The 13,801-nt window shown below is 40.6% G+C and overlaps 1 protein-coding gene across 1 annotated transcript; it reads left to right on the top strand.

Annotated features, from left to right (window-relative positions):
- Window positions 1-697: 697 nt before the first annotated feature.
- Window positions 698-3,767, top strand: LOC124635365. Its single transcript, XM_047171244.1, has one exon. It carries the CDS (start codon window positions 698-700, stop codon window positions 2,210-2,212), a length of 1,515 nt encoding a protein of 504 aa, XP_047027200.1. The 3' UTR covers window positions 2,213-3,767.
- Window positions 3,768-13,801: the final 10,034 nt, after the last annotated feature.

The following is a 13,801-nucleotide window of genomic DNA, read 5'->3' as shown; positions in this document are numbered from 1 at the left end:
ACAAGCCCACTCACGCCAAATTCGGTCAAGTAGAAGCTTAGTTAATTAATTTTATAAATTTTAACCGACATAACAGAGGGAGGTTGTGTCTTGAGCTTAGTCATATCTCGGAAACCAGGGGAGATAGACGATTTTCGACCTCAAATCCGGCCTATGTGGTGTCGAAGACACCACGGTTAAAGTCGGGTGGAAATAGTTCATCCCCCCTGGTCTGGACCCCCTCCCCCGCATACCCTCTTAATAAAATCTTAGAAATCTGATATCTCCGAAACTAAGGGAGATAGCTAAATTCCGACTTCAAATCCGGCCTTTGTGGTGTCGAAGACACCACGGCAGAAGTCATATAAGAGGAACCCCTCCCCCCATTTGGACCCCCCCCCCCTCCAACCCCTAAATTTACTTTTTGTATTTTATGTTCTTAAACATAATATTGGATAAACCGGTGGCGTTTACACATTAAACAGTCCACAGACAGACTTTAGCTATAACTGATAGCTACATTTATTTGGACAAAATTGACTTGCACTTTACAGCTGGCTCACTTATACTGACTCTGACCCCCCTATACAGGGTCAGACTGACAACGTTCCCCGCTCTTCTCGCTAGACCTACTGCACATATACACAAACACACACATACCATATACATAAACCGCACATAACACATAAGCGTTACACAAAAATAAACGAAATACAAAATGTATCGCACACCGACAACCACCGGCGGTCACCCTAAGCCGGCCACCTCCGCTAGCACCCCTTCATCCTCATCCGCTCCAGCGCAGGACGCTGCATTAACCTTCATCCGCAGACCAGACCGAAGCAGGAGGTCGCTGGACAACATGGCCATTTATAAAAAACAGGATTACGGGGCAAAGACTAATGACGAGCTCCTTCAGGAAGTGATGAAGACTTTTGAGGATATTCCCTCAAAAGTCAAAGAGTACCCTCAAATGAAGAAGGACATTAAGACCTTCCTGGAGGAGAGGTCAGACAAATGTCTGCGTATCCTTTTCGAGCTTAGCAAGCGAGTGACCGGCCTGGAAACTAAAGAACGAACACCAGCTTTAGCCAGGCCGGCCGGAAAGGATAGTCACATGCTTGAAAAGCTGGAGGAGGTGGAAGCACAGCTGCAAACACGGCTGAATAATCTAGAAGAAAAAATGGTTTGGTGCTTCGACAGGCAAACAGAGCTACGCGACGATGGCGGGTCCGACATCATCGACAAGATCGTCGACAAAATCGACGAGGCTAAGGCGGCCATCAACCAGACGACGCAAGGCGTCATGGTGGTGAGCCGCACTCAGATAACCCTCGACGAGAAGCTCGACGGTATTGCCGGTGATGTCGCGGCCGCCAAAGAAACCATACTTGAGGTCGCAAAAGATAAGCAACCATGCGAAACCCCCAATAGGTCGTACGCCAGCGTTACAGCAGCTAGACCCGGGCATCGGCCGGCCCTTCACTCCATGGCGGTCACACTCGAAGGCAACCAGGAGACTGCCGACGAGGTGCTCGAGCGAGTGAAGAGGGCGGTCGATGCCAGGGAAACTGGGCTCAAGATAAATAAGGTGCGGAAAGCGAAGAATCAAACCATTATCCTTGGATGCGACACCGAAACGGAATTAGAAAAAGTTAAGCAAAGAATCGAAAGCCGAGGCGAGGGCTTGATAGTTTCAAACATGAGGAATAAAAACCCGCTCGTCATCTTAAAGGATGTATTCATTGACAGTGATGACGATGAGCTTATAAAAGCCATACATGTACAGAATACAGAAATCTTCACAGACTTATCACAAGAGGACACAGACATAACAATCAAGTACAAAAAAAGAACTAGAAATCCAAAAACGGCACACATTGTAGTCCAGGCAAAACCTATTGTCTGGCGGAGGATGGTGGAGGCTGGAGCCCTCTACCTTGACCTGCAAAGGATCAGAGTGGAGGACCAGTCTCCGCTCATCCAATGCACGAGGTGCTTGGCATTCGGGCACGGCCGGAAATTTTGCACGGAAGGTGCGGACAGGTGCAGTCACTGCGGCGGCCCGCATCTGCGCGAGAAATGCGCAGACTACATCGCAGGGAACGAACCGCAGTGCTGCAACTGCTCGCACTCGAAGTTACAGAGGACCGACCACAATGCCTTCAGCGCTGAGTGCCCCGTCCGCCGAAAATGGGATTACCTGGCCCGACAGACAACGGCTTATGTGTGACTCGCCACTCACTGGCTGCTGCACAACATACACGATAATACACAAACACATACATACGACACACTACAACACAAACAAAAAACGATATAACAAATATATAGTAAATATATATACTGTATATCGCAAACACAAACATTCACACAACACGCACACAAACAGACCTACAACCACACCCAAATTAGTAAAAGCATAAGAAAAGTCAATAAATATATATAAAATAAGTATATATATATTATTACTAAAAGTTGTCTAGAAGTACAAAAGAACTAGATTGAAAATAAGTGATTTAAGTAGGTAAACTAAAACTAACTTACCTAACTAAAGTTACCAAAATGCACAAACACAGCCAAATAGATTAAATATAAATTAATTTAAATAGTACATATTTAAGAAATGGAACTCACAGATTGCCAGTAGTTATAAGTAATACTCATGTACCTACCTACATATCATTAGAATTAGCCAGATAATAGATAACTCAGGATTTTCAGTATAACCGATATGATTTACACATAGGGTCATCAAGTACCTACATGTATAAACCTTCAGTAACAACAACTGGCTTTCACTAAAAATACAATAAGTGTCATAACACCAAATGTCCATCCAAATGTCTGAAACAAATTGTTGTTAATTAATTACTAATAAGAAACTGATAAGATAAGATGTCTCAGTTTAATTAGATATTGTAACCGTAAACAAAATAGAATACCAATGTGAGAAGTAAGTACTCAATGTATAAAACAATAAGTCCACAACTTTGGCACAATTAGGTTTAAATAAGATAGCAACTAGTAAGTAAACAATTTGTAATTATAATAGATATAAGTTATCTAGCAATAAGTGTAGTCAGATAAAAATGTCAAAAGCTCCTAGTTAAATCAAAAATACACTAAATTAATAGTTAATATTTTCTATTGTAATGGTTAGGTATCTACAAATTATATGTAAAAACTATAAGGGTTGATTATTGTTATTGGTTTTAATGTCAATAAAATATAAAACATTACAAAAGTAAATGTTGTGCACCTGCCAATGTTTATATTTCGAATTGTCTTAGACATGAATGATACTGTCATTGACTAAGTGAAATGTTAGCGTGATTTACACATGATTGTTTCATGTCATGTAATTAAATGTCTTTTAAATATTAAATTGTAACAAAAAGCTGTAAGGCTCATAATGAAATAGATACTTAAAAACCAAAATTATATTTAATTAAAATTGTTAACAAAATTAGAATGCATTGGAAAATATTGTTTAGAACATTGTAACATGGTTGGCGGGTGATAGACGGTGTGGGCAAAACCTATACTTTCTGTTACTCCCTTGCTATGTTTATTTTGCTAGATTTAAGGATAAAGAAATACCGTATGTGAAATAAATAAAACTGTGCAACTTTATTGAAATAAAATAAAAAACCTAATAGCTATGTCCCTGTAGATATTCATAGGCTATTAGCGGGAATCCCACCCGGCCAAGACTAAAAGATGATGTATGCTTGTGTAACGGATGCGGCTTGAAAGTGCGAGAGGCATAAATGCGAGAACTAGTATGAAAGTACCACTAGACTAATAAGGTCCCGTTGTTCCCATGAACGGGGAAAAGCAGTAAAAAAAAAAAAAAAAAAAAAAAAAAAAAAAAAAAAAAAAAAAAAAAAAAAAAAAAAAAACCTAACCTAACCTAACCTAACCTAACCTAACCTAACCTAACCTAACCTAACCTAACCTAACCTAACCTAACCTAACCTAACCTAACCTAACCTAACCTAACCTAACCTAACCTAACCTAACCTAACCTAACCTAACCTAACCTAACCTAACCTAACCTAACCTAACCTAACCTAACCTAACCTAACCTAACCTAACCTAACCTAACCTAACCTAACCTAACCTAACCTAACCTAACCTAACCTAACCTAACCTAACCTAACCTAACCTAACCTAACCTAACCTAACCTAACCTAACCTAACCTAACCTAACCTAACCTAACCTAACCTAACCTAACCTAACCTAACCTAACCTAACCTAACCTAACCTAACCTAACCTAACCTAACCTAACCTAACCTAACCTAACCTAACCTAACCTAACCTAACCTAACCTAACCTAACCTAACCTAACCGAGTCTGCTGGCAGCCACCACCGCGAGCGCCACGTTTTTTCCACGCTCCGTTGCTAAAAATCGGGAAAATAGGTTTTTTCGCGTAAATATACAAGTGTTGTATATCCACGTACGCGTCTCAGTGAGGAGAACACAATAGTGAAAACCGCCCGGAAATCGGAGAAAGTGCGTGAAAGTTGTGCTCGAAAAACCGTGATTTTTGGTGTTTTTGTGAAACGCTGCGGAAACCAGATCGACGACCCCCCACTTTTTTGGGGTCAAAACAACCGGCTTGACGAGCCCCGTCCACTGGACACCATCCGGGATTTTTCCGGTGAAAAATCGCCGACGTAATCCCGGAAAAACATCTACCACGTGCCACATGGTTTTACTTCCAGCACAGCTGGAAAGGCGTGTCTTATATCAAAAGACGCGTCTTTGAAAGGCGAGTCTCCTGGCACCCGGATCAAGACCATCGGACCACCCTGGACGGAGCTACAGCCCCTCAAAGGTCGAAAAATTTAGTACTATTTTCAGTGCCATTTTCCCGCAAAATAAGATCGACGACCCCCCAATTTTACACTACTATTATATTAGAGACTACCTTAACTTTAATTTCCCAAATTTTCAGATTTTTCGGCCCGGTAGTTAAGTCAAAATTGAAATTTTAAATTACAGTATATTTTCCAAAATCTTTACTTTCGAAATTAAAACCCCCCCCTATTAATCAAATTCAAAAAACTTATTTCAAAATTGTAGTTCAGTTAGCCCTTTTTCGGACTATAACACCAAAATTTACTTTAACTTATTTTTAAATAAAAACAAACCACTTTGCGGTTGTTGCGGGAGGGTGGCACGGAGAACACCCCTCAGAAGAGGGTGAAGACGTGGTTGCGCGCAGACGCAAATTAGATTTTAAGATAGTTAAGACTCTAAGCTATAAGCTAGTTTTTAGTTTGAAATTTTTGGAGTGTTTTTCGAGTCGCTAGACTTTTTGATAATTTTGTTTACAAGCGGCATCAACCGCAAAACAAGGTTATCTACGAGATCGCGAATCGAAAATCGACTTCCAAAATAACAAAAAATTCTCATTTTCAAATATACCATTGTAAAGGGCTTGGCGAAAAACCAACCCCCACGTCGAAAAAATTGACATAAACACCCTGGAACAGGGTAGAAATCAGCCCTAAAGTTACAAGTCTTAACTTAACCATAGGGGTTAAATTTTTAAATATTATTCGGATGTTCTTACTCAAAAACCCTCGTTATAAACACTGCAACCCTAATAAATAGACTTCTTCAATAATTAAATTTAAATAACACGCCCCGGCTTAAAATTCGATTTTTTTTTTATGTTTATGTTAGGGTAGTTTTAAAGGGAAAAATAAATTAATAAAAATTTAAAGCGGCATAGAAAGACACCGACGAGAGCTTTCTAACAAGCCTACACACGTCGAAATCGGTTCAGTAGAAACGTAGTTAAATAATTTTACAAATTTTACAATTTTATCCGACACAACGGAGGGAGGTTCTGTGTTTAAGCTAGTTATATCTCGGAAACTAGGAGAGATAGACGATTTTCGACCTCAAATCCGGCCTTTGTGGTGTCGAAGACACCACGGTTAAAGTCGGATATAAAACGTCCATCCCCCCTGGTTTGGACCCCCTCCCCCGCACACCCTCTAAATAAAACCTACAAATCCCGATATCTCCGAAACTAAGGGAGATAGCTCATTTTGGACTTCAAATCCTGCCTTTGTGGTGTCGAAGACACCACTGGCAAAAGTCATATAAGAGGAACCCCCCCCCTCAGTTTGGACCTCCCCCCCTCCCCCCCTAAAATTAAAATTTATTTTCTTATAATTTGGTTTTATACATAATTGATGACAAACCGGTGGCGTTTAAGAGCTAAAACATAGTCCACAAACCGACTTCAGGTACAACTGATACCTAAACTAACTGTACAGTTTTTACACTATTATCGACTCTGACCCCCCTATACAGGGTCAGACTGACAACATTCCCCGTTCTTCTCGCCAAACATACAGCACATACACACAACACACACACATCACACACATAAGCCGCACACAACATATACACGTTACACATAAATAAACAAGATGTATCGCACACCGACAACCTCCGGCTTACACCCCAAGCCGGGCACCTCCTCCAGTACCCCTTCATCTCCATCCGCTCCAGCGCAGGATGCTGCGTTAACCTTTATCCGCAGACCAGACAGAAACAGGAGGTCGCTGGACAACATGGCAATATACAAAAAACAGGATTACGGGGCAAAAACAAACGACGAGCTCCTTCAGGAAGTGATGAAGACCTTTGAGGACATTCCCTCAAAGGTCAAAGAGTACCCTCAAATGAGGAAGGACATCAAGACCTTCCTGGAGGAGAGATCAGATAAATGTCTGCGTATCCTGTTCGAGCTTAGCAAGCGAGTGACCGGCCTGGAAACTAAAGAACGAACACCAGCTTTAGCACTAGCCAGGCCTCCCGGAAATGAGGGTCACATGCTCGAAAAACTGGAGGAAGTGGAGTCCCAACTGCAAACGCGGCTTAATCAACTGGAAGAGAAAATGGTTTGGTGCTTCGACCAGCAAACAGCACTGCGCGACGATGGCGGGTCCGACATCATCGACAAGATCGTCGACAAAATCGACGAGGCTAAGGCGGCCATCAGTCAGACGACGCAAAGCGTCCTGGTGGTGGGCCGCACTCAGATTACTCTCGACGAGAAGCTCGACGGTATTGCCGGTGATGTCGTAACAGCCAAAGAAACAATACTTGACGTCGCAAAAGGCAGGCAGCCAGGCGAGACCCTTAACAGGTCTTACGCCAGCGTCACAGCAGCCAGACCCGGGCATCGGCCGGCGCTTCACTCGATGGCGATCACACTCGAAGGCAACCAGGAGACTGCCGACGAGGTGCTCGGGCGAGTGAGGAGGGCAGTCGATGCCAGGGAAACTGGGCTCAAAATAAACAAGGTGCGAAAGGCGAAGAACCAAACCATAATCGTTGGATGCGATACCGAAACCGAACTGGACAAAGTGAAACAGAGAATAGAAAGCCGGGGAGAGGGCTTGATAGTCTCCAACATAAAGAACAAAAACCCACTCGTCATCTTAAAAGATGTATTTCTTGATAGTGACGACGAAGAGCTAACACAAGCAATACGTGTTCAGAATAAAGAAATCTTTATGGACCTTTCGGAAGAGGACACGGATATGACAATTAAGTTTAAAAAGAGAACAAGAAATCCAAAAACGGCACACATCATAGTTCAGGTAAAACCCATTATATGGCGGAGGATGGTGGAGGCTGGAGCCCTTTACCTGGACCTGCAAAGGGTCAGAGTGGAGGACCAGTCTCCGCTCATCCAATGCACGAAGTGCTTGGCATTCGGACACGGCCGGAAATTTTGCATGGAAGGTGCGGACAGGTGCAGCCACTGCGGCGGCCCGCATCTGCGCGAGAAATGCGCAGACTACATCGCAGGGAACGAACCGCAGTGCTGCAACTGTTCGCACTCGAAGTTACAGAAAACCGACCACAATGCCTTTAGCGCTGAGTGCCCCGTCCGCCGGAAATGGGACTACCTGGCCCGACAAACGACAGCCTATGTATGACTCACTACTCACTGGCTGGCACGCAACATACACGACAACACACAAACACATTCACGCGACACACAATAACACAAACCGGGAATGCAACACAAAATCTAACAAACTATCGGTAAAACCAGATACAGCGACACCGGATAAACAAAAAACAGATAAAAAACGATATAACAAATATATAGTGAATATATATATTGTATATCGCAAACACAAACATTCATACAACACACCTCACAAACCTACAATCACGCCCAAACTAGTAAAAAGTATAAGAAAAGTTAATAAATATATATAAAATAAGTATATATATATTATTACCAAAAGTTATCCAGAAGCGTAAATGTATTAGACTATATAAAAGTGAGTAATACAACTACTAAAACAATTGCATAAAAGCCAAACCAACTCAACTAAAGTTATTGAATGCTTAAATACAACTAAGAAAATTAGACATGTATTATTTAAATAGAACAAAATTAAGAAATAGTACCTTACTCATAATAGACTGCAAGTAGGAAAAAGCAACATTTATGTAACATTAAAATCAATAACAAGACAAAAATGCTAATAGATTACTTATATAAGCAATTATACAGCTCCACTAAAACACAATAATCGCCAAGGTATGGAATTAAATACAATGCCCTAATGCACGCAATAGAAAGTAAAACTAGTATTAATAAAAATAAAAGTTCAGTTTATTTACATAGTATAAGCTTGGACAATGTAAATAGATAAATTAGAAAGCTAAAATGAGAGGTACAAAGTAAATAATAAGCTTCAAACTTTGGGGTAGGTATATGTTTAGGGACATAATAACAATTAAGTTTGAAAGGTGGTACAAACTAGTAAACAATTAGTTAATGATACTAGATAGGTAATAAGTAAGTATTAATAAGTTAATAAGCAATAAGTTTTGTAAGATTTAAAATGTCATAAAGTTCCTAGTTGAGTAAGTTAGAAGTACATAAATAAACAAATTCTTTCCATTATAATAATTGTTATCTACATATAATATGTTGTAAGTACGTTAAATATGGTCAAAACATAAAATGTAATAAAAGTTAACGTTTGCATCTACCTATATTGACGCATCGGTTTGTATAAGACAAAGTAGTACCTAAACGACATATTGTAAAATAGACTTAAGTATTGGAAAGTTTGTGTAATAGGGGCGTGCCTGCTATTAAGTGAAACAAGAACAGGATTAAAACTTCTCAAATAAAAATACATAAGATAGTAGTTTCCTTATTGGAACTAGGTACTTTTTACAAAATATGCTGTTTCATGTCATAAAACTGCAATGTGTTAAAACATAAAAATTGTAACAAAGTGCTAGTGTACAAATTAAACATTTAACAAACAAAATTGTATAAATATTTCAAAAACTTTAAGACATTGTTAAATTAAATACCTATGTAATGGACAGACTAAAAATATTGTTTAAGTTAATGTAATTTAATGTTTTGAAAGAAAAAAGTTACATATCTATTATTAAGTAAAATATGAAAAGTATCTAAACTTTATAAATTATTTGCATTGTATAAACTACAATTAAATAAAGAAATTGTAAGTCATTATCAATCTTTGTAAACATTGTAATAACTAGCAAATGTAAAATTGTTAGATAAACCTTTAAAATTGTAAACATAAAAATAAATATGCATTGTCATCTAATTATTGTTCTTAACATACATATGTACATAGTAAGTATTAAAAATTTCAAGGTATAAATATAAGATATCAAATTCTAAAATGTAAAATAAACAAAATTGTGTGACCTACCTTATTGAAATAAAAACAAACCTGATAGTAACATCCCTGTAGGAAATTCATAGGCTATTAGCGGGAATCCCACCCGGCAAAGAATAAGAGATGAAGTATGCATGTGTAACGTATGAGGCTTGAAAGTGCGAGAGGCATAACTGCGAGAACTGGCATGAATGAGAAACTTAGAATACCAAGGTCCCGTTGATCTCATGAACGGGGAAAAGCAGAAAAAAAAAAAAAAAAAAAAAAAAAAAAAAAACCTAACCTAACCTAACCTAACCTAACCTAACCTAACCTAACCTAACCTAACCTAACCTAACCTAACCTAACCTAACCTAACCTAACCTAACCTAACCTAACCTAACCTAACCTAACCTAACCTAACCTAACCTAACCTAACCTAACCTAACCTAACCTAACCTAACCTAACCTAACCTAACCTAACCTAACCTAACCTAACCTAACCTAACCTAACCTAACCTAACCTAACCTAACCTAACCTAACCTAACCTAACCTAACCTAACCTAACCTAACCTAACCTAACCTAACCTAACCTAACCTAACCTAACCTAACCTAACCTAACCTAACCTAACCTAACCTAACCTAACCTAACCTAACCTAACCTAACCTAACCTAACCTAACCTAACCTAACCTAACCCAAAACTAACCAGTCTGCTGGCAGCCACCACCGCGAGCGCCACGTTTTTTCCACGCTCCGTCGCAAAAAATCGGGAAAATAGGTTTTTTCGCGTAAATATACGAGTGCTATATATCCTCGTACGCGTCTCAGTGAGGAGAACATAGAAGTGAAAACCGCCCGAAAATCGGAGAAAGTATGTGAAAGTGGTGCTTAAAAAACTGTGATTTTTGGTGTTTTTTCGAAACGCTGCAGCAACGAGATCGACGACCCCCCACTTTTTTGGGGTCAAAATAACCGGCTTGAGGAGCCCCGTCCTCTGGACACTATCCGGGATTTTTCCGGTAGAAAAGCGCCGACTTAACCCCAGAAAAACACTTTCCACGTGCCACCTGGTTCGACATCCGACATAGTTGGAACGGCGTGTCACATACCAAAAGACGCGTCTTGGAAAGACGAGTCTCCTGGTGCTAGAATCAAGACAATCGGACCACGCTGGACGGAGCTGCAGCCCATCAAAGGTCGACAAAATTGTGATTTTCTTTGATGACATTTTCCCACAAAAGTAAATCGATAACCCCCCATTTTTTAAATTTAAATAGCCATTTAAATACCTTTTCTACATTATTACCCATTTTCAGATTTTTCCAAATTGTAGTTTTCTCAAAATTTCCATTATAAAATACAGTATATAATTAAAACTTTTTAATTGTTAAATTAACCCCTGTTATTATTAAAAATCCTTATACTTTTCATTTATTTATTATACTTTGATAGTATCTTTATCGTTTACAATTATTAAAATCCACTTTAATTTAAATTTAATACATAAACAAGGGCCTTTGCGGTCAGTGTGGGAGGGTGTCACCAAGAAAACCCCTCAAAAGAGGGTGAAATCACCCCTGCGCGCAGACGCAACTTAGTTTAATAGATAGGTTAGGTATTAACGAATAAGTTAGTTTTTAAATTATAATTTTCGGAGCAAAATTCAGGTCGTGGTAGTAGTTAACGATTTTGTAAACAAACGGATAAAACCGCATAACAAAGTTAACTACGAGATCGCGATCTGAAAATCGACTTCGAAAATAACAGCAAATCTCTAGTTTTTACACCGGCACAGGATAGAACATAGTCAAAAACTATCCCCCACGTTTTCAAAAATCCTGAAAACTCCCTAGAACAGGAAATAAACAGACCTAAATTTTTGTAAACAATAAAAAATTAACTCCGTCCTAGGGGTAGGAAATTCGCAAACAACTCGTAAATATTGAAGGGGGCACCTATACATGTTTGCAAAATATCTTCTTACAGACCTTAACACGTGCTAGCCGAAACTACACCCTAAATACCTAAATGATATCAACTAATTCAAGGGTAGCTCGAAAGGGGTGACACATTTTACAAATATTCAACGGGCAAAATAAAGGTCTCGACAAGAGCTTTAAAACAAGACCACTCTCGACAAAATCGGTCCAGGAAAAGCCGAGCTATCTTCCTCAACAAGTTAAAAATTTACCCGACATATCAGGCAGGGTTAAAAAAAAAAAAAAAAAAAAAGGAGGTTATGCTTTTATCATCATCATATCTCATAAGCCAGGGGAGATAGACGATTTTTGACCCCAAATCCGGCCTTTGTGGTGTCGAAGACACCACGGTTAAAGTCGGGTATAAAACGTCCATCCCCCCTGGTTTGGACCCCCTCCCCCATACACCCTAAAATAACATCCTTTAAAACCTGATATTTCCTAAACTAGGGGAGATAGCTAGTTTCTGACCTCAAATCCTGCCTTTGTGGTGTCGAAGACACCACGGCAGAAGGCTTATAAGAGGAACCCCCCCCCATAATTTGGACCCCCCCCTACCCCCAAATTTTTTTTCTTAAAAATTTTTATTTTGCTATACTTTAAATTTACTTATATAGTATTCTAATCCATGCCTAAATCTTAAAATAGTGTATAGTAGACCTTAGGTCTTAAAGCCTAATTAGACAATAGATTAAGTTGTAATCTATAATACATATTTACTGACTTTATACATTTACATTGATTAATACTTATACACCCATCGACTCTGACCCCTCTATACAGGGTCAGATAGGCGTATCGACAACGTTCCCCGACTCACCCGCTAGGCCCACCGCACACATACATTATACAACACACAACCCGCACTACTACAAATACACTTTACATACCTAGGCAACACAATGTACCGCACACCGACAACCTCCGGCGCCGCCACAAAACCAGCCACCCCCAGCCCCTCTGCAACTACAACTGCATCGGCAGCAGCGCAGGACGCCGCTAAAACCTTCATCCGGAGACCAGATCGGAAAAGGAGATCGCTGGATAACATGGCGGTATACCGGACGGAGGACTACGCGACGAAAACTACGGACACACTTCTTCAGGAAGTCATGAAGACCTTTGAGGACATTCCCTCAAAGATCAAAGAATATTCTCAAATGAGAAAAGACATCAAGACCTTCCTGGAGGTACAGTCTGACAAGGGCCTCCGCGCCCTGTTTGAGCTTTGCAAGCGGGTAACCAGCCTGGAAGCAGCGGCAGACAGGACGCGGGCGCCCAGTACGGTAGGGCCGCCTGGAAAAGATGTCCACATCATTGACAAACTGGAGAATGTCGAGACTCAGCTGCAACTTCGGCTGAACAAGCTCGAGGAGAAGATGGTGCTGTGCTTCGACGAACAGAAGACTCTGCGTGACGATGGCGGGTCCGACATCATCGACAAGATCGTCGACAAAATCGACGAGGCTAAGGCGGCCATCAACCAGGCGACGCAAGGCGTCAAGGTGGTGAGCCGCACTCAGATAACCCTCGACGAAAAGCTCGACGGTATTGCCGGTGATGTCGCTGCTACCAAAGCAACGCTGTCTGAAGTCGCGAAGCAAGAAAAGCAGCCATCCGAGCCTAGGTCGTATGCGAGCGTCGCAGCAGCCAAACCCGGGTACCGGCCGGCACTTCACTCGATGGCGGTCACTCTCGAAGGCAATCAGGAGACTGCCGACGAGGTGCTCGAGCGAGTGAAAAAGGCGGTCGATGCCAGGAGTACTGGCCTAAAAATTAATAAGGTTCGCAAAGCTAAAAACCAAACCGTCATCTTAGGGTGCGACACAAAAGACGAATTAAATAAGGTTAAACAAACAATCGAAAGTAGGGGTCAAGGTTTAATAGTTACACATATAAAAAATAAGAATCCGCTCGTCATCCTAAAGGACGTCTTCCTGCAAAGCGACGACGAGGAGTTAACTAGGGCGCTTCACATTCAAAATGCAGAAATATTCGGAAATCTATCACAAGAAGAAATCGAAACAACTATAAAATTCAAAAAACGGACAAAAAACCCCAAAACCGCGCACGTCATTGTCCAGGTCAGTCCCGTTGTGTGGAGGAGGATGACGGAGGCTGGAGCCCTCTACCT

The sequence above is a fragment of the Helicoverpa zea genome, chromosome 12 (assembly GCF_022581195.2).
Source record: "Helicoverpa zea isolate HzStark_Cry1AcR chromosome 12, ilHelZeax1.1, whole genome shotgun sequence".
Taxonomy (NCBI): Eukaryota; Metazoa; Arthropoda; class Insecta; order Lepidoptera; family Noctuidae; genus Helicoverpa; species Helicoverpa zea.
The sequence above is the reverse complement of the archived record's forward strand: the minus strand, read 5'-3'. Positions and strand labels throughout refer to the sequence as shown.